The sequence below is a fragment of the Ruditapes philippinarum genome, unplaced genomic scaffold, assembly GCF_026571515.1.
Source record: "Ruditapes philippinarum isolate M1 unplaced genomic scaffold, ASM2657151v2 ctg5492_1_1_1_1, whole genome shotgun sequence".
NCBI classification, from domain to species: Eukaryota; Metazoa; Mollusca; class Bivalvia; order Venerida; family Veneridae; genus Ruditapes; species Ruditapes philippinarum.
The window spans coordinates 18,156-40,161 of NW_026865182.1; the positions used below are offsets into that span (position 1 = coordinate 18,156).

The 22,006-nt window shown below is 32.3% G+C and overlaps 1 protein-coding gene across 4 annotated transcripts in view; it reads left to right on the forward strand.

The window, feature by feature from the left end:
- Positions 1-2,255: 2,255 nt before the first annotated feature.
- The window catches only part of LOC132728132 (uncharacterized), a 32,169-nt gene continuing 12,418 nt past the window's right edge, over positions 2,256-22,006 (forward strand). Inside the window, exons 1-3 of one of the 4 annotated variants that reach the window (XM_060713752.1) lie at positions 2,256-2,325; positions 16,198-16,620; positions 18,103-18,231. In XM_060713752.1, the coding sequence (XP_060569735.1) occupies positions 16,506-16,620; positions 18,103-18,231 (244 nt within the window). In that variant the 5' untranslated portion in view covers positions 2,256-2,325; positions 16,198-16,505. Of the gene's footprint in view, positions 2,326-8,223; positions 8,793-10,713; positions 10,903-16,197; positions 16,621-18,102; positions 18,232-22,006 lie in introns of those variants that run through there. The other 3 variants (XM_060713753.1, XM_060713751.1, XM_060713754.1) reach the window with 3 other exon arrangements.

Genomic DNA, 22,006 nt, shown 5'->3' on the forward strand with positions numbered 1-22,006 from the left:
AGGGGGTGTACTCAGTTTATCCACAGAGTGTTACAAAATTAGAGAAAAAAAAAGAACCAGTTTGGAACAGAAAGGAATACAGACCAGTATGTTTATTGTATTAAGTAACACCAAGGTTTGATAACTCCCTGAACACACATAGAAATGTATTAAAACCTTGTGAAAAATACTTTATCACAGGTAAATCTCCTGAATAATTAATTGGTCAGGTTTCCTTTAAATGTCAGAAGGGTTTTTATTCATCTGACAGTAACACTAAAAACTGGCTCCTGTTTTCATCTAAATCTTTGAAAAGAAATTGACCAGTCTGGGTAATAATCATTATGAAATGATGTAGTGGATGGTAACTTTAAAGTCTGTAACTATTGTTATGTAGTGGTTAACTAGTCCTCAGATGGTAAAGTGGATAACTCAGGACTACAATGATATGTAGCAGGTAACTTAAGTCTATAAAATTATATAATTGGTTACAGTGTTTTTTCCCCTCTAAAAGCCAAATTTCCCCCTCATATGGCAGCCAAAATTTGCCTGCAATGCATTATGGAAACCATTGTTTTTGTGTATAACTGCCGAAAAATGTTTTATATTAAGCCTGTAAGACTTACTGTTAAGCAAAGTTGTTTACAAATTGTTCCCGGGTATGTAAGGGGAGCTACTCCTGGCGTCCCAACAAGTTTAACATGCGACTCTTTAAATTCTGCTGTCAATATTTTAGATCCGTATTTTAAGAAAAAGCGACATATTTTAAACTTGTGCTGCAAGAGTTGTCTCCTTTTCTACTCACTGGAAAGAAAACAATGTCAAACAAAAGTAAATCTTAAAGTGGTAAGTGATGTATCAAAATATGCATTGGATTCGTTTTTGTTTCTTCATTTGTGAAGAAATAAAATTCCTCCTCCTTTTGCATTTTTTCCCCCTCCAAACGGCACCGACCCCCTTCCCCAAAAAGTGAAAAAAAACACTGGGTATCATTGTCTACAAAATTATGTAGTGGATAACCAGTCTACAAACCATCTGTCCCTCACCGCTGTGGGTTCGAATCCAGACAGGGACTTTTAATTATTTCATGTGCGGTAGCTTTCCAGGAACGTCACTGGTTCTACTCCGGTACCCATTTGTGCCTGAAATAATGCACAGAAGGGCACCTGAGGTATTACAGCTGTAACGTCTTGTCCCTTTTTGTGAGGGTGAACTTTAGACTGGATACTTTATTTTCTCTTGATTGACTTATATCCACCCTTTGGGTTAATTTAACATATTTGAAAAAAAAGGCTAACCATTCTAGTCAATGTTATGATTGCATGTTTATTTGGACATGTATTGATATTGTTTTTCCTGTTCCAGACATATGTTACGTGGGTTGATAATAATGATCTATAGTATAAATACATGTACCAGCATTATTGAAATAATGATCATTATTATATATACCAACTGCTAATACAGAAAATACCAGTTTGTCATAGTGATGCACCACAAGCACATTTGTGATACCTTTGACAATTGTGTTTGAGATATTTTTAGCTGGACAATTTGAAGAATAGCAGGGCTAACACTGTTATGACTCTACCTTTTTAGTGCATTTGTATTGCCATTTGCATCATTTATATGTAACACTTGGTTATGGTATTGCATGATGTATAGTAAACAGTGAAGTTATTCACTTGAAATTTCTTTCTGAATTACTTACCCCTCTGTTCTGAATAACTTGCCCCTCTCCTCTGAATTACTTGCCCCTCTCCTGTGAATTACTTGCCCCTCTCCTCTGAATTACTTACCCCTCTTCTCTGAATTACTTGCCCCTCTCCTCTGAATTACTTACCCCTCTTCTCTGAATTACTTGCCCCTCTCCTCTGAATTACTTACCCCTCTTCTCTGAATTACTTGCCCCTCTCCTGTGCATTACTTGCTCCTCTTCTCTGAATTACTTACCTCTCTCTTCTGAATTACTTTTACCCCTCTCCTCTGAATTACTTACCCCTCTCCTCTGAATTACTTGCCCCTCTCCTCTGAATTACTTACCCCTCTCCTCTGGAATTAACTTGCCCTCTCCTCTGAATTACTAACCCCTCTACCTTGAATTACTTGCCCCTCTTCTCTAAATTATTGTCTGACTTTTTGAACAGATTTTTGGCCCTTTATTTATATAATACCTGAATACCCACTTTTGTATCAATTTTATGTCATGTGTATTTGAGATATATTAAAAATTTAATAGAATGGTTCAATAATATGATGTTTTTAATTTTTATACTTTCAGGTATTGAAAGTTGAGCTGTACATCAGTTTCTTTAGTTGATCATCCTGGATATCTAACATAATGAGGTGAGTTAATTCCCCTTTATTTATGGTTGGCACCAATTGGAATGATGTCTCAGTGGATTATAATGATTTGAAGTGGGTAATTAAAGTCAACATAATTATTAAGTGGGTAAATTATTTAGTGATCAATGTTCACCTCATAGGTTCCTTTATTTTGTGATCAATGTTCACTTCATAGGTTCCATTATTTTTTGATCAATGTTCACCTCATAGGTTCTATTATTTTGTGATAAATGTTCACCTCATAGGTTCCTTTATTTTGTGATCAATACTACCCTGATTGGTTCCTATTGTTTATGATAAATTCTACCCTCAATGGTTCCTTTATTTTGTGATCAATGTTCACCTCATAGGTTCCTATTGTTTATGATAAATTCTACCCTCAATGGTTCCTTTATTTTGTGATCAATGTTCACCTCATAGGTTCCTATTGTTTATGATAAATTCTACCCTCAATGGTTCCTTTATTTTGTGATCAATGTTTCCCCTCATAGGTTCCTATTGTTTATGATAAATTCTACCCTCAATGGTTCCTTTATTTTGTGATCAGTGTTCACCTCATAGGTTATCTTTATGATCAATATTTCCCCTCATATCTCTAGATTCTTTTCTTTTATGATCAATATCGGCTTCTTAAGTTATTTATTGTTTCTTGACATTCACTGAACATTTTATTTGTTTTCCATTTCATATTAATTTAGCAAACTCTTTGTGTTGTTTACCTAGACTTGTGCTGCACATTGAAGGTTCAACATTGTTTATTAATAGACATGGAATATTGTACACTGTTTGAAGTTTCCATTCAGATTTTATAATGGTTGTGTAACCTGAACTTCCATTGTAATAGGTATTGTCAGAAGTTAATTTGCTCAGTGCCTTAGATGAATTTGTATGCAATTACTTGGGTTAATGTTTCATCGGAGTGGCTCATGTAAATTTGTATGGAATATTACTTGTATTAATCGAATGTCTATTCTTGAAGAGTGGTACTTCCTTGTACATGTATTTGAAAGTATTTCTGGGTTATGATGAAGTGAACATTATATTTTCACATTAAAGAAATTATTTTAGGTAATCCCTTTGAGATATTTTACAAGTTATTTATTTTCATTGCCATGACATTAGTTAGGCTCAAACAAACAATTTGTTGGTTGAGTGGCAAACAGTTTAACTACAATACCACTGCTCTCTGTTACCACACAAATATCATAAATGGACTTTTCCATTTATCAAGCTGGAAAAAAATCATTCATTATTTTTTGGAAGATTTCTTCAAAATAAGTACCGGCTGAATAGTGTACAGTGTAGACCATGATCATATGGCATGGACTTGTTGCAAGGTTTCCATAAGTGAATGTTTGGGAGTCATTTGTTTTTAGCTCGACTTTTTTTTTTTTGAAAAAAAAAGTAGAGGTATTGTTATAGTCAGGTCGGCGTTGCCGTTGCCGTCTCCGTTGCCGTTGCCGTCCGAAAACTTGTACCTGGATCATAACTTTTTTATTTCTTGGTGTATTGTCTTCATACTTGGCCACAAGAACCCTTGGGAACAAGACCTTTCAGTAGACCACACTAACCTTGACCTTCATCCATAAATGACCTTGACCTTCAAGGTTAAAAGTCCAATTTTTGCTTGTTCATCTGCTGTTATTGGCTGTTACTTTGTTATTTTTGAATGGATCTTGTCTTCAAACTTGAACAATAATAATCTTCAAGGATATCCCTTAAAAATAACCAGTCAGACCTTGACATTCACTCATCCAATGACCTTGACTTTGAAGATCAAATTTTTGAAATTTTCATTTTTTTTGGCTATTATTTGGCTGTAACTTTGTTATTTTTGAATGGATTGTTTCAACTTGAAAGATAATAATCTAAAAGATAACTGTTTAAAAATATACCGAAAGACCTTGACCTTCACTCATTAATGACATTGCCTTTGAAGGTCCAAATTATTGGAAATTTTCATTGTTTTGGCAGTAACTGACTGTACTTTGCTATTTTGAAGGGATAAACTTCACTATTATAACAGAACATTCTTTAAGGACCAGACTTGTAGTGTTTATCAATAACCCAAATTTGCTTGGGCTCTTTAATGACCTTGACTTGAATATATTACTGAATTTTCTCAGATTGTGCATACTTACGTGTGTGTGTACTATATATATGTATTTATATATAAATATATATATTTAAATGTGTGTGTGTATATATATACATATATGCAGGTATATATATTATATTATATATATATAATATATATAGTGCATGTACTATATATATATATATATACATATATTAGATATTATATATATATTATATCAAATATATAATATATATATATATATATATAATATATATATATATATATACATGTATATAATTGCGTCATGTTTTTCTATTTTTAGAAATTGCGTCATTTTTTCTATTTTTTTAGAAATTGCGTCATTGTTGCTATTTTTAGAATTTTGCGTCATTTTTTTTTCTATTTTTAGAAATTGCGTCATTGTTGCTATTTTTAGAAATTGCGTCATTTTTTTCTATTTTTAGAAATTTCGTCATTTTTTCTATTTTTTGAAATTGCGTCATGTTTTTCTATTTTTAGAAATTGCGTCATTGTTGCTATTTTTAGAATTTGCGTCTTTTTTTTTCCTATTTTTTAGAAATTGCGTCATTTTTTCTATTTTTAGAAATTGTGTCATTGTTGCTATTTTTAGAAATTGCGTCATTTTTGTTCTATTTTTAGAAATTGCGTCATTTTTTCTATTTTTAGAAATTGCGTCATTGTTGCTATTTTTAGAAATTGCGTCATTTTTTTCTATTTTTAGAAATTGCCTCATTGTTGCTATTTTTAGTAATTGCGTCATTTTTTTCTATTTTTAGAAATTGCGTCATTGTTTCTATTTTTAGAAATTGCGTCATTTTTTTTCTATTTTTAGAAATTGCGTCATTGTTTCTATTTTTAGAAATTGCGTCTTTTTTTCTATTTTTTAGAAATTGCGTCATTGTTGCTATTTTTAGAAATTGCGTCATTGTTGCTATTTTTAGAAATTGCGTACTGTTGCTATTTTTAGAAATATGCTTAATGTTTCTATTCATATATATACAAAATATATAAACAAAACTAATGTGACAAGACAGACCAACTAAATTTATAAAAAGGAAACATCAATATAATTATGTTCAAACCTTTCTATGTTTGCGTTTAGAAAAAGTAAAAAGTCGAGCGTTGCCCCCGCCCGGCGGTGGCTCTTGTTTATCTTGGCTTGTAACTTAATAAATATAATGCTTTTCCTTCTTTACCTATAATATGTAGCTTTGAATGTCAGACATTTTGCAGTCTGTGACTTCCAAAGTCTGGTACTTTATGGAAAGCCCTGTTTGATGACTGATGTTAGTCTGCACTGTTTCCATGGGCGAGCTCTTTTGTTGCAAGCAGGCAAAAAGTTTAAAACACTGTTCTTTTGAAAATACTCTTGGTACCTTGATGAGGTGGAATTGGCTCATCTAGGCTTGTAATTGTTAATTGACAGACTTGTACTGCCTGCACTTACATTAATACAGAAACTGATTGTCAGATATGTTCATTTAATCAGATTACAGTGGTGGAAAGGGATAATGTGATAACGGTTTGAGGAGTGAAGATTGAAAAATTTCTGCACACTGTGATATATGATTGATAATATCTTCTGAAAAAATCTTAAAGTGAAGTAAGAAATGATTTGTGGTACTTTTTAACCTTTATTCAAATATTAGAAAGTTGTGAACAATGTTACTGAATTTACAATAAACCTTTAGTCTGAAATATCAAGTTATGTCACTGTAATGAAATGTCCAGTTATTTCACTGTGGTGATATATCAAGCTATTTTACTGTAATGAGATATCAGATTATTTCACTGTGGTGAGATATCAAGCTATTTTGTAGTAATCTAATGATGTATCACATTTTTTTCACTGGTATAAGATATCAACTTATTATACTTATTGTAATGTGATATCAAGGTACCTCACTGTAATGAGATATCATGTTATTTCACTGTGGTGAGATATAAAGCTATTTTCCAGTAATGTGATATCAAGTTATTTCACTGTGTTTAAGGAATCAAGTTATTTCACTGTAATGAGATATCAAGTTATGGTAATGAGATATTAATTTATTTTATAGTACAAGTGATGAGATATCAAGCTATTTCACTGTAAATGGTTTAGATTTCAAAAAAAGATTGAGATTGCAAACAAATATTTGTTTTTTGGATCTTAACAAAGTCTCTGTTGTATATACGTTTTGACCCAGTGAATGAAAAAGAATATAAAAGTAGGGTAAATAAGTTATATTTAGATATAGTTTAGATAGTATGGATATAGTATAACTAGTATTGATAAATTGGAAATGTATTTTTTCTTGATAGTTAATATAGATAGCAAAAAATAAATGACAGTTTAATTGAAAATAATTGGAAATTATCTACCCAAGGCACATCACCTAACATTATTGTTCTGTGATTATTAAAAAAGTTTTCAAAAGCGTGCAACAAATGATAAAGTAAGTGGTGTTTATGTCTGTCTTGTGTATAAATGGACTTTGTGCTTATAAATAATGTGCTAGGATGGCCTAGTTTTAAGTAGATTTATATATTGATATTTGGATTAATCATTGCAATATTTTTTACACTCATTTTGTGAAAAAGCCTGGCAAAGCTTTGGAAAGAATAATCTACATAACACATCTATGCCTATCAGTGATTAGATATGATTTATATGATAATCAGGTCAAGATATAGTTCACCATGGAGGTCAGTGTAATTATTGTAAATATTTGTAATAATAGACACATAAATTATCCAGACAGTTCATTATTGAACAGCTGTTTTGTCTGGAAGGGCTGCAGCAGCTTTGAGGCGTATTTAAGGTACCGCAGGTACATGTTAACTCAGTTATAAGTCACATTTTTAGCCATCCTGATTTTACTTCAAAGTAGGGACTGCGACTTACAAGCGAGACCAAATAAAGAAAAAAATCCCCTAGTGACAAACCTTAGGTTAGGACTGCGTCTTATAAGCCAGGGTGTATCTATGGTACTTCAGACAATAATAGGATGTATGTAATAAGTAGATATCATTGTCACAGGACTAGCTTTAACACATTTTTGTGACTGGAATATAGATGCATAAGCTGTCTTAGACTAGTTTAAACTTGTGTTTTGTTACATAGAGTAAAGTAGGGTAACCTGGCAAAGGATGTGTTTATGGAAGCTTCAAAGTGTTCTAAGTGTTAGAAAATTGGTTGTAAAATCAGCAATGAGTCATGAAAATGTGAGCTAACTTCCTTCATTGCTGCATTGTATTTACTCATTGTAAATGTTGTTTAATAAAAACAAATACAAGTTGTTGACAATTATTGAGGATGGAGGGAATACCTGGAATAATATGTAGTTAGTTTAGAATAGTTGAGATTTTTCAGATTTTTCCTGTCAACAACACGTTTTGGCTTTAATATTGCACCAGTTTTATTTGGGAATCCTTTTTTTGTATGAATATGAAACCATTATTGTATATTCTATTTCTTTGCATGTGATAAGGTCCCTTGAGCATCACTGATTTATAATGCATTCTTATGTGTAAAAAAATTAGAGTAAGTAAAAATAAATCTGCTGCACTGATCACTTAATGTTGGAAACAAACTGTTTTAGAAATAAACTGAACTTATATATCATTTATATAATTTGTCAAATTACTGTAATTGAGCAGTCATTGAATAACGTTAGGACAGCTTTACTAGGTTTAAAAGATAGGACGAAATAATACGGCAAAAAAAAACGAACAAAAAAAACACCAAAGAACAAAAAACAACAACAACAAAAAAACAACAACAACAAAAAAAACAAAAAAAAAACAACAAACATAACTTTAAGTATGAAGACAATTAGTCAGTGAATTTAAAGTCAGGTTAAAAGTAAGAATGATATGATAAAGAAAAATAAACATATGTAATTATTATGCAACTTCAGTACTCAATGAATTTTAGGGCAGGTTCAAAAAATAGGACAAAATAATAAGGAAAAAAATAACCAATAAACCAATAAACTTTAATAAAAAAGACAGTAATTTAGAACTTAATGAATTTAAGGTCAAGTATAAAAGATATCAAGAAACCCAAAGTAAACATTCTTTTTTCTCCAATGTTTATTTGTACTAAGATATACCAGGAAGAATAATACAAACATTTAGAAAAAAAATCAGATTAGAAAAAAACAACTTAACTCTGGAGGGGTGTAGATAGATATATAAGAACGGAGAGGTTGAGAAAGAGAGGAAAAATATATTGATCGTGAAATCGTAAAACAGTGAACGGTGAACAGTATGAGCGTACAAGATCATGAGAAGAAGTAGTGCATCTAGAGGTTATGAAACGGCAGCCGTGCAGTAGAATGGATTAATACTCCAGTGGTATTTTCTGATAGAACTAATGAAGGTGATACTGATAATAGGTGAAGGTGGCTGGCAAAAAGAAATATATATAAATATATCAGTGTTATAAATATCTAATTGCCCCTCCTATGAGTTATTTATTAGTTCAGGAATTTTATTTGAAATATTTTTTGAGCTATATAAAAGTGTAGCAGTTTTGGGATGAGTATAGTTTCAATGTAAGAGTGTTGCGTATGCATTGGGATGGAAATTTTTTGTGACTAGTAAAGGTAGGTGATGGATTCTTATTCAGACAAGAAGTCTTGTCATTTGTTATAATCTAAGTTCAAATACTTATTAGCATCATTTTTTGTTAATATTACCTTAATGGGATGGATTATCTTTAATAAAATGCTGTCATTCCTACACTTTTTTGATGTTAATTTGATATTATTTACACTTGTCAGCCAAAGTACAATATCTTGTTGGTGAATATTGTATGGACACTTGTCAGCTAGAGAACATATATTTATTTGAGGTTATTGTCACACTTGTCAGCCACTGTGCAATATCTTCTTGAAGATTATTATGTCACATGTCAGCTAATGTTGAGTTTATTGTTACACTTGTCATCTAAAGGACACTATCTTGTTGGAGATTTTTGTCACACTTGTCAGCCAGAGTTTCAAGCTATTGTGACACTTGTCAGCAAAAATACAGAATCTTATTGCAGGTTAGCTCAGACCTTGTTTTCGAATCTAGCTAAAACAAATATGTTTAACCTAAATGTGACCCTTGTAGGCTAAAACTGTAATGATTGATTATCACATTTTATATCTAATTCCACTGTCACTGTGTCACTATTCAAAGCCAGATGTTGCTACATTGTGACCATTCCAATTTGTCAGACTTGTCATGTACTTAATTGCCACATCAGGATGCAGCAAGTGTCATGTACTTTAACAGCTGATTACCATTCCATATAAAATGCCATAGTTTGTGCTTATGTCAAAGATTTAGTGCATCATTTTATGGATGTTTTAGACCTCTCATACATAGTTCATTTGCCACTGTAAAGCAGTCTCAATGCAATGCCACTCCTTCATTACACAATTTGCAGTTTATTTTTGTGTTTGTGTGGTGCCACTACCATTGTCAGGCAGTCTTTATGAGGTGCCACAATAATCATAACCCAGTTACCACTGTAAGGGTGCCACTAATTATCATAGGCCAGTTACCACTGTAAGAGTGCCACTAATTATCATAACCCAGTTACAACTGTAAGGGTGCCACTAATTATCATAACCCAGTTACCACTGTAAGGGTGCCACTAATTATCATAACCCAGTTACCACTGTAAGAATGCCACTAATAATCATAACCCAGTTACCACTGTAAGGGTGCCACTAATAATCATAACCACTAATAATCATAACCCAGTTACCACTGTAAGGGTGCCACTAATAATCATAACCCAGTTACCACTGTAAGGGTGCCACTTATTATCATAACCCAGTTGCCACTGTAAGGGTGCCAATAACAAACTTAACCCAGTTACTACTGTAAAGGTGCCACTAATAATCATAACCCAGTTACCACTGTAAGGGTGCCACTTATTATCATAACCCAGTTACCACTCTAAGGCAGTTGTTGTGTGGTGCCACTGGTATTTATAACCAAGTTACCACTTTAAGACAATTTCACTGAGCTACTACTCACTCATAGCCCAGTTACCAGTGTCAAAGGTAGTTTAGGTTTGTTCATAACCCAGTAACCACAGTGAAGGCATGTGTAAAAAGTATGTGTTTCTACAGCTGTATTAAGGTTATCACATACTATAAGTCTATAACTGGTTCATATAAAATATCATCGAAAACTAAAATGTCAAAATACTAACAACAGCTGGAATGTTGGCTGGTGTTCAGATAAGAATCTATGCAGTATCTAAACATCTTCTCCCTGAGTGCACCACTGTTTTATCTGTTAATTCTCCTTGTGTATTACGATAAAATGATGGAATTTTTCTGTTAGTGTTTACAGTAAATTAAGCTTAATTAAGTAAGGCAAGTTTACAGTTTACATTGTTTATAATTCTTGTATTGTACTATATTAATGTGAACAGGAGGTATTTGATATACAGGAAATAATACTGTTATTACTATAATACTATGTAGGTATGTATATTTTATAGTGAAAATAACTTTTGATGTCTTCAGTAGATTCTGAGATTATCTTTGTTTTTTTGGTCAGAATCTTGCTGAGATATTGTCCATGCATAAAAAAATAACAAAATTTATTGACTTATACCAATAAATATTCTGCTGTATTACATGGACAAATATGATGGACCAGAAAAAATATCAGTTTTGCATATGATAGAGAGGAATATGGTTTGGCGTTAGAGTGTGATCTATTTGTTTGTTTGATTGGTTGTTACATGACATCGACACAGTATAGGTCATATGGCAATGTTCCAGCGTAAGATGGAGGAAGGCCTCAGGTGTCCTTCCGTGCAGCTTCATTATTTCAGGCAAGAGCACACTTGAGTAGAATCACCGACATTCCATAAGCTTGTTGGATAGCTTCCTCAAGTCCCTGTAGGGGATTCAAACCCACAGCTGTGAGGGGCAAGTGGTTTAAAGTCAATGACCACTGGGCCATGGTTGCCCCAGAGTGTGACCTGGTTTGGAAAAAGAATGCGATCTCTTTTGACATTAGTCTGGTTTGTGGATAGAGTGTGATTCAGTTTGATGATTGTAATCTTGTTTGGCAATAGATTGTGATCCAGGTTTGGCAATCCAGTCTGATCTGGTTCTGCAATAGAGTGTGATTTTGTTTGGCAATGGAGTGTGATCCAGTTTTGCAAAAGTGTGTGATCCCCTTTTGCGATAGAAAGTGATCCGGTTCTGCAATAGAGTGTGATCCAGTTCTGCAATAGTGTGTGATCCAGTTCTGCAATAGAGTGTGATCCAGTTCTGCAATAGAGTGTGATCCGGTTTGGCATTGTTAAAGTTAAATCACAATTTGAGGATGATAAGTTTTACTAGTAGATACTTACCTAACAGTTTTATTATGTGAATGAATTAATCTTTGATAGTTTTGCCCGATTTTATTATAAGATTCATGTACATATTTAACAAAATTTACTCAATTGTATACAACAAATTAACAGTTGAATTATTCTGCAGTAATTAGATACCTATTTATTCTGTAAATAAATTAATTTTAAACTTTGAAAGTTTTCTTTTGTTTTGTTTTTATTATAACATTCATTAACATAGTTGTAACAATATTTACGCATTTGTTTACCACTAGGGTTAAATTATTCTGCTACTATAGCATAGTTATTTGTTCAGGATTGACGAAAAATAACATTAAGACTGTCCTAGAAATTAGTTTTTTTTTTTTTTGGAAATGTAAGGAAAGTTTAACTGAGGTGCTGGGAAAGTTTAATCAGCGTTCTTTTCTTATTTCAAGTATTGATTATTGAGATCAACGGGAAGTAATCAAATTTATACATAAACACACGCATGGCTGGTGTCTGTCCTGTAACTGGGTTACTACTAGTGCAATATCTCTGGATATAGATTTAATAGAAAACACATATTAAGACAGTTAAGAAAATAGTAGTAAAAGAGAGGCAAGTGTGAATGTGATAAAATGGTTGATTTATTTCACATCTTCTAAATTGACGTCATTCCCCTCACGGTCTTTAGCTGCTACTTTGGGGAATTTATCCGACAGTGTAGCTGAAACCTGATAAGAATGTATGTATGATTTGATGTTGATAAATGTTATTGAACTGATGGAAAATGCATATTGGGATTTATTAGTGAATTAGTAAACAGTTGAGAGTTTGCAGTTGTTGAACTCAGCTAAATTTACAGTTGAAATTCAGTAGTAATTAATTGATAGCAAAAGTTCAGTAGTTATTGAACTTATTGAAACAGTTGAAATTCAGTTCTTTATAATATATTGAACTGAAAGAAACAGTTGGGATTTAGTTTTTATTAAACTTACTGAAACAGTTGAAATATTTTTATTTAGTTATTGAACTTATTGAAACAGTTGAAATACAGTAGTTATTGAAGTCATTGAAACAGTAACTGTTGAAAGATATTTTAAATTTAGTTATTGAATTGTAATAAATTTTAGTTATTGAACTTCCTGAAACAGTTGAAATGTAGAATGTATCAAATACATTGAAATACATGTAAACTATTGATGGACTGACCCAATTTTACTTTTATTGAATTACCAACTTTCCAAATTTCTCTCTCAAGCTACGAAAGAACTAGTCAAAGTCAAAGTCACTATACGAATTCAGCAAAGTAAATGGTTAACCTATTTGTACCAAAATAACTAGTAAGTTATAGCAGGTGTCTATGGTTCTTGATGATACTGTTGCCTTAATAAACTATGTATCAATTACTTATCAATAGGACAAAATGCCAAGAGTGGGAAGCAGTAATGTTGTGGGTTTTTTTTGTCTTTGACATTACCTAAATGTCTGTAAATGTCATACATAGAATTAAATTCAGACTGTTCTGTTTGTATATACTTTATTCAGAAGTTATTTTAGTTTGATCGAGTTGGAAGCTATAAGCTTATTGAAACACCTTAAATCTGTTCCTGGAACCAACCAGTACTAAGCAATGTTAAGTTTCTTGCTCACGGAAATAACAGCTTGCCCCTGATAGGGCTTTGAACCCATGCATTTAGCAATCCTAAGATTACAAGTGTCACATGTTAAGCGCTCGACCATGCAGCCACTCTGTTCGTATTTAATTATTAACCTGCACAAGATAGGGTTTGAACCCACGCTGCCAGCAATCATTATATTACTAGTGTGACGTGTTAACCACTTGGCCATGCAGCATGAAATACTGACTCTAAACCGGCTGGCACCCATGTGTTGGGTAACAATAACAATTATGTTCATTGTTAACCAGGAGAGAGACTTTTATTTGTTAAAGATAATAATTGATTTTTAGCATCCTTGTAATCAAAGCTTACAAATTTTTTTTGAACCACTGGGGTGTCCAATTCCTAGACTTAGCCAGCACAATAAAGTGTTATAATGATGGTTGTCATTGTGAAGGGTTTGAACCCATGACCTCTGTGTTGTTGGGCAGACATGTTTACCATTACTAGACTTTACTCTCTTATATAAACAGCTTTTTATATACCTTTATGTTATAACTGGCATGTTTGGAATTTGGCTAGTATGTTGAACCCCTCTGATATTTGGATAACAATTTATATAATATATAAATGTTTTTGCAGCAAAAATCAGGCAAAAAATAGCAAAATATAACAGCATGGTCTCGTAACACACCTTCCTTATGTAAAAGACTCAAATTACAGGCAAACATGATATTGGCAATTTTACATACAGTGGCACCATTGTCCTTTGGTTGGGGAATACTTGGGGAAACTTGTTGATATTTTTTTACTACAAACTCTGTTATCTTAATTTTTCTGGCATTTGTTTTACGTGTTTCTCTTTTATCAACAATCTACTTGATTTAAATGATGTTATTCCCCATCAAAGACTGTGAAATGTTTTTATTATATACTATTTATATATATTCAGCTTTATTGTTTACCCTTTACTCTCTGGTATACGGAGTTTACTAGGTTAATTTGTTACCGTGTCAATGTAAATGTTTTCTATTGGATTAACAGGTGGGTAATTAGTTTTTGTATTAGGAAGGGCCTACTTTGAACATTTTTTTTCAGGTTATGTAATTAGAAGTAACTTTTTGTTTATTCATCATCATTTAAAGTACTGGTACATACAATATAGTTGTAAGGACAGTGTTGCATAGTCTGCTGGTTAGCTCAATAGGTAGTGCGTTGGACTGTGAATCGGGCGACCCTGGTTTGATTCCCGGACTGTTCAGGTCATTTTTCTTTGTGATTGATCATGGAATCTTTTCTACAGTCATTCACACTGTACCTTTACTCTGGTTTGTACAAAAGTTTCAGTTCCTTGCGAAAGTGAAGGCAACTAGTACTGGTAAACTGCTTGACAGCCTGCCCAGGAACGATGCGGTGGCTGAATTGTACTCTAGTAAATTCAGTGTAGCTTACTGTCGTGATCCAGATGTATATGTCCATCTCTGGACAAAACCCTCCAATCACCTAGTTTGCGGAAAATTTTGTAAAAAGTACCGGCTAAAAAACAAAGAGTGTGGACCATAATCACAAAGCAATGGATGTGCTGGCTGATATTGGTCCATACTGGTGGCGCAAAAGTAGATAGACTCGTATTGAAGAGATCAAAAGGGCTGTTTGAATACAGCAATAAACCAAATCAAACCTAATGTGTTTCATGTACTGTATTTCACTATTCAAGTCTATTTAGGGGATCTTCAGTTATAATGATTTTGTGAAGGCATATATGTCTTTTCTTTCTTTTGCAAAACATTTATTTATGTCTTGTAATTTTTGTTAATTGATTTTTTAATGGTATAATCTTTGCTTGTATGGAATGGAAATTTTTTTATGATTTCAGTTGTAATATTTGTTTGAAAGTTTTTTTTGCTGCGCTGAAGACAGCGATCAGATTTCTAATTTTAGATTGACTTTTTTATCCTTTTCTGGATTTCTTATCATTGACATGTGAAATCTTTAGAAATTTTGTTTCTATTGTGCTCTCGATGGGTGATGTATTGGAATTTTCCTGGCTTACTGTTGTCAATTGTGGTATTGTGATTAGATGTGAATAAGGCGACTGATATCTCTTAGTGCTATAAATAGATTTAAGCCAGACCAAACACTGTTGAAATGGCTGGTTCTGTGAAATTTAAGAGACAAGTGTGATTTTTGTATAGTAACCATTGTGTGAGCATGATACACGTTTATATGTAAATTTGTTGCAAGTTTGAACTAGAATTCAAGATTTGCATAATGTATTGTGATGACTTGACACATGTTTATATGAAACTATGTTGCCAATCTGAATTTTGTTGATAGAATATTTTAGATTTATATTAGGTAATGTGTGAACTTGTGACACACGTTCATTTATATAACTTTCTCGTCTTTATTGATTTTGCTGATTTACATTGGTAATTTGCAACAAGGCGAAAAAAATACACATGAATTTCACTGTTATCTATCAAAAAGGGATAAAAGGTGTATGAAAAAGTTTACATGATTGCGTAAAAGTTTCAGAATTATTTCTGAATTTTAGGATTATTACACACAAAAAACCCTCCATTTTCTGCATAAGGAAATTATCAAATTCAGGATTAGCAGGATATAGTTATTACCATTTTTTACCCAGGCACATGTAGTGTAGTAAAATTAAGATTTTTTTTTGCATTTATTTGAATGAGTGCATCAAATGTAGCTTGAAAAAAAAAAAAATGGATGTATCTTTAGATATAAGAAATTGAATGTTATTTTGAGATTGTTATAAATTGCTGAGTCATTGTAATGAATTATTTTTTCTGTTGCAGGTAGAAACATGCCAGATCATCTGTTCTACCAGCACAGCACAACCAACATTTGAACACATCCCAAAATTTTACCTCCAATTCTCTTCATTCATAAATATCAGCAGAAAGTTTTGGAAAGAGACGGACAATCTGATTGGAGGAGAGACACACTTTGAAAAAAAGTTACAGTTAATTTGATTAGAAGAAATAATAATCAATATAGAAGAGGACTTTTGGTTGGACATTGAAAAAAGAGTGAAAACGTTTGATTGGAGGAGAGTTTAAAGTAACAGAAGTTTTGATTGGTTGAAAGAAATAGGTAGAAAAATATGGATTTACCCGTCCCAACTAAGACATCAACAGATGGTCAGGCACCAGGCTTACCATTAAGGGATCTTGGTTCCTTTGTGCATTCATCAACTGTAAGCGATGCTGAAATTAAAGGTAAATTTCTTTTATTTGTTCTCTTTAATTTGTTCATCATTAACTGACATTGTTTAAGTTATTTAAAAATTTAGGCTTGATTTTAAAGAACTGCTCAGATGAACTGTTTGATCATTTGATAGACTAGGAGACTTACCTACAATTTTAAACATTTGTGTCAAACAGTAAGATCTTAGATCAAGAGGGGCTCTCATTTACAAGCTAATGTATAAGGCCAATAACTGTTCTACCCATACATTAGCAGACTTTATTGATGTGAATGTACTTATTTAAGAATAAGTCAGGATAAATGATGCCCTTCTTAACCCTTATGTCGAGTCTTTATATGATTTGTTAATTGCTGAATTTGTGTAATGGAATTGCCCAGAAGCTGTGAATTTGTTCATACAAACAATCCATTCAAAGTTAGATTTCAGTATCAAAATACAGAAGAAGCGAACAATAATGCAATAAGACAGCATGTTAAAGTATGCATAGGTAAACATGCTTATGTCATTTGAAAATTAGCCAGTTGTCGTCTGTCCACTTAGCTCAATATGGAGAGCATCGGATTTGTAGTCCGGGCCCACTGGTTCGATCCTTTGGCGAGGTGGAATTTTCTCCTCAGACAGTCACATTAAGTCTTCTTTATATGGTCCTTTGTCTCTGACACCACTGATCCAAAGGTAGATGGTCACTGCTCCAAAAACGATTTAAAGCTGGCATGAAAAACAAATGAATAAAAAAAGAAAGAAAAAAAAAAGTCTTCTATAGGAATAAAATATTGTAGCATCAATACTATAAAGTAAACATTCTATATCTATGTTATCTGTAACAGAATTACATGCCTTATTAAATATTGATGAACATCAGAGAAGCTTGGGAAAAATCTTCATCATTATGGAGATATGCGATGAATTTATTCCTTATTGAGGTAGAAGTTTCATTCAGTATTGAGGGATCCAATCCCTCTATGGTTTAAACTGGCCAATTAATTTTTTCAGTAGCCCTCAATATGTACCTTTAGTGTTGGCAGCATGACAAGTGTCCTGGATAGTAGTGTTTTTTGGGGGGAGGGGGTAAATTTAGTGTTTTTCTTGCATTTTTTGCCCTCACTGTGAATGATGAATAATAAACTGTTATTTCTGGGATTGGGGGAATAAAGAATATTTGGGGGTAAAATACACTTTGTATTATTGAACGCCATCACATACGAAACAAGGTTTCAATGAAAATGAATAAAAAAGTAATTAGTTGTTGAGACCCATTTAACTGCATCAAAGCAGGTGATATTTTGATTTTGTGGTGGAGGGGGAAGTTCATTTTGCATAACTTTGATGGGTTGTAGGTGGTTAAAAGCTTCCTGATTTTTCCAGAAATTATGCGTATTTTGGCATGTAGCATGCTTTTCTGCTTAAGTGCATTAATGGATTGATAATATAATAATTGATCATCATTAATGAAGAGTTGTTTTAACTGATTAGTTTGTTACATTATTTATAGATCATAGGTCCGCAGACACAGTTTATGTCGGGCTTCATCTCCCACGGCAACGTCGCAGTCGGCAAAAGCGTGGCCACAAGAGGAAATCATCGCAGCCGCACCTGGACGCTACGCCATCAATGACTGAAGGTGATTATTATATATCAATCCGTTGTCTGCTTAGAGCAGTGGCAATTACTTTGCAAACAGCCTGGTACCAGACAAAACGTCAAGCTTTGCAGCGTTTTGACTGGTACCAAGCTGAGAGCCGCCCTCATTTTTTTATTTCGAGGAAATTGCTTAAATTGAAAAGTTTTTTTTCCAAACAAGCCAAAGGGATAGAATAGAACATTAGAAGTAAAGAATTTGGTTAAGGTTTATAATAAGGATGTGATGATTGTAATAAGCAGAGAAAATTTATTTTTACCATTATATTATTTTATTATAAAATGCACTTAAGTTCAGCTTCTATTGCTTAGTAGTAGAATTAGGCACAATTTTTACTTTACCTTTACTCCATTATTTTCATTTAATTTTTTTTTAACTTGGAAAATGACATTTTTTATGCTCTATAAAAAAAGTAAAAACAGAGTGGGAGATAAGCATTTTAGATAAACTTTATCTGGTGAATCTAGTGATTAAAATAAGTTTGTATTCATTTCAAGGTATTGATTGTATATATTTCTTTATCTTATTAGCAGTGTATTATATAATCTATCAAAAAGTAACGTTTGAAAAGATTAACAAAAGCAAGGTATCTATTTGGCTGAATGTGAACGATGGTTTTCAATTTTTCATTGTATAGATTATGGTCTTAAGATTTTAAAATTTGAATAAACAAAGTTGATTGATCATATTATGTTTAATAAGAAAGCTTATCATATTTCCAAACATTCTTTTTATCAAGTTTTAATCAAACCTTTTATTTGAAAACCACCTCCTTATAAAGACATATTAAACTATAGAACTTATAAGACATATTAAACTATAGAACTATCTCAAAGGACATTTTCTGGCAAATCATGGTTTAAGAGAAGAAATTGTGATTTTTTTCCCCTGCAAATTTTAAAATACCCCCATTATTTCGAAGGAGAGCATATATGCTTGCAGTTGTCTGTCCATCCCACTGTTTGAAGACTGACAAAACAGTGGCATGTAGGGGCATCATCAGTGCCCTTTGGACACATTGTCTAGTTTATACAAGTTTGACTGTATCGTTTCCATAACACATGCATAATATTTCCATGTTTTTAGATAGTATGGTATGGTACAGGTTTGTGGGAAGTTCAGCTTGCAGGCACTTGTACCAGACGTTAATTAATTACTATAGATCACTGTGTTACTATATATAGATACGTTAATTAGTTACAGTAATTATGTTACCTTTTTTTTTAACAGTCTTGTTATAATAAGATTGGCAGTTTTGATAAACTATATATTATGATAGTAGATATTATCAACATTTGTTTGTTTGTTTTTGCTCCATGCTTTTTTGCTTCTTGTTTTTTAGACAGCAGAACACATACAGATGTTTGTAACTGCAGTTCTTACAACTTATCAGAAAAGCTAGTTCAATGGAATGGTTTATAACTTAATAACTTGTCAGAAAGCTACAGCTCATTTAGGATAAATGGTCTTATAGCTACATGCACAACTCATTTAGGATAATTGTCTTACATCTACACCTCACTTAGGATTAATTGTCTTACAGCTACAACTCATTTAGGATAAATTGTCTTATAGCTACATGTACAACTCATTTTGGATTAATTGTCTTACATCTACAAACACATTTAGGATCAATTATCTTACAGCTGTGACTTATTTAGGATAAATTGTCTTATATCTACATCTCATTTAGGATAAATTGTCTTATAGCTACACCTCATTTAGGATAAATTGTCTTATATCTACAGCCCATTTACAATAAATTGTTATACAGCTACATCTTGAACTATGAGTACAGGATTTATTATTCCTTCTGTTGGACAATCATGTTATCTTGAACTATTAGTACAGGATTTATTATTCCTTCTGTTGGACAATCATGTTATCTTGAACTATTAGTACAGGATTTATTGGTTTTTTTTATTGAATAAGTTATCTTGAAGTATAGGATTTATTATCTTTTAATGGGACAAGTTATCTTGAACTATTAGCACAGTATTTATTATCCTTTTAGTGGACAAGGGACAAATTATCTTGAACTATGAGTAGAGGGAAACAACCTGACATGAATAAAATATTGGATGGTTTCATTTACCAATACTGACTCTTGTTTACATTTCTTGCATATTTGTTTATGTATTTGTATAAAGTTATTGCCTATTACTTGTTAATTGTAAACAGCTTTTCTGTTGTATTTTATTTGTCAGAAAACACAAGGAAATATTACCCCCCCCAACGTTCTCCAGTATTAATCAGTGGTTATGTTGTTAATTATTGACAGTTTCCTGGAATGGCATATTTTTTTGTAATATTATAAATTATATGTTCCCTAGATACAATGTCAATGGTGTGGTTTTTCTAAATTAATTAATAAGAAGGAATTGCAACTGGTAAAGGCATCTAGTTTTGGAGGATATTTTTCTTGTTTAGAGGGCACTTCCAGCTATGGGGAAATTAATTTCAGTAATTACTGTATATTGAACTTCATAATAATGGCTCAAACAAGTTTTCATATAAAATTTTATTTCGTATATATATTTTTAAAAAAGAAACCATAACTTATGTGTACCCTCATCATCCCTGCAGCACAATTATCATCATTATTATCATCATAATCAACATCATCATCATCATAATCATCTTCAATAGCAACATTTATGATGATCATCAAGATCTCTAAAAAAAATTTCACCACTGCAGTCATCATCATCATCATTACTAACAACATCATCTCACATTCAACACTGTCATCATTATCAACATCATTCTTGTCATCATCATCATATCATTATTGTCATTATCACCATCATTGTCATCATGATCATCATCATCATTGGCATTATGTCATCATCATCATCTTCAAAATCATCAACATTATCATCATAATCAAATCAATTGTTCATAAATCACTCTGCAAACCCATCATCATCATCATTATCATTATCATTATCACCATCATTGTCATCATCATCATTGTCATCATCATTGTCATCATCATCATTGTCATTATCATCATGATCATCATCATTGTCATTATCATTGTCATTATCATCATCATCATCATCATCATAATTGTCATTATCACCATTGTCATTATCATTGTCATTATCATCATCATCATCATCAATGTCATCATTGTCATAATCATCATCTTCCTCTTCTTCAACTTCTTCATAATCATCAGCATCATTGTTCATCACACACACTTTCAATCCATCGTCATCCTTGCCATCAAGATATGTTTGCTAACACTTGTACTAAACCTATAAAGGTCACAAATTCCGTGTAGGCGTGGGTATATTAGTGTCTGAGAGTGATATTAAATGTCATTATGACAGCTAGGATATTTTTAATCTAGAAAAATGATAAATACCTTCTAGACACTTATCACATGGCAAGATTTTTATTTTAAGCTGTCTTATTTGTTTTGAGCCTCATAAAGATATTTTTGTTGTCTTTTCTGGTTTCTGTTTCTGTGATATATTTTTGTTTCATTAATTGAATTGCCAGGTCATGGCAAAATACTTTTAGACTTTCAGTAAAATAGGTTATCAGATCAGACTGGTATTAGTGACTTCACTGAGGATTTTTGAAATGACTAGACTGAAAATATTTTTGAGGAGATATATGTACCATGATTTGATGGAAGGTCTAGACCAGATTATGTTTGTGAAAAATGTTTAGATCTTTTGCTTACAAGTTTTTTTTTCTAATTGTGAAAAATGACCCAAAGCTGGAAGAAATTGCTGGGATGCAC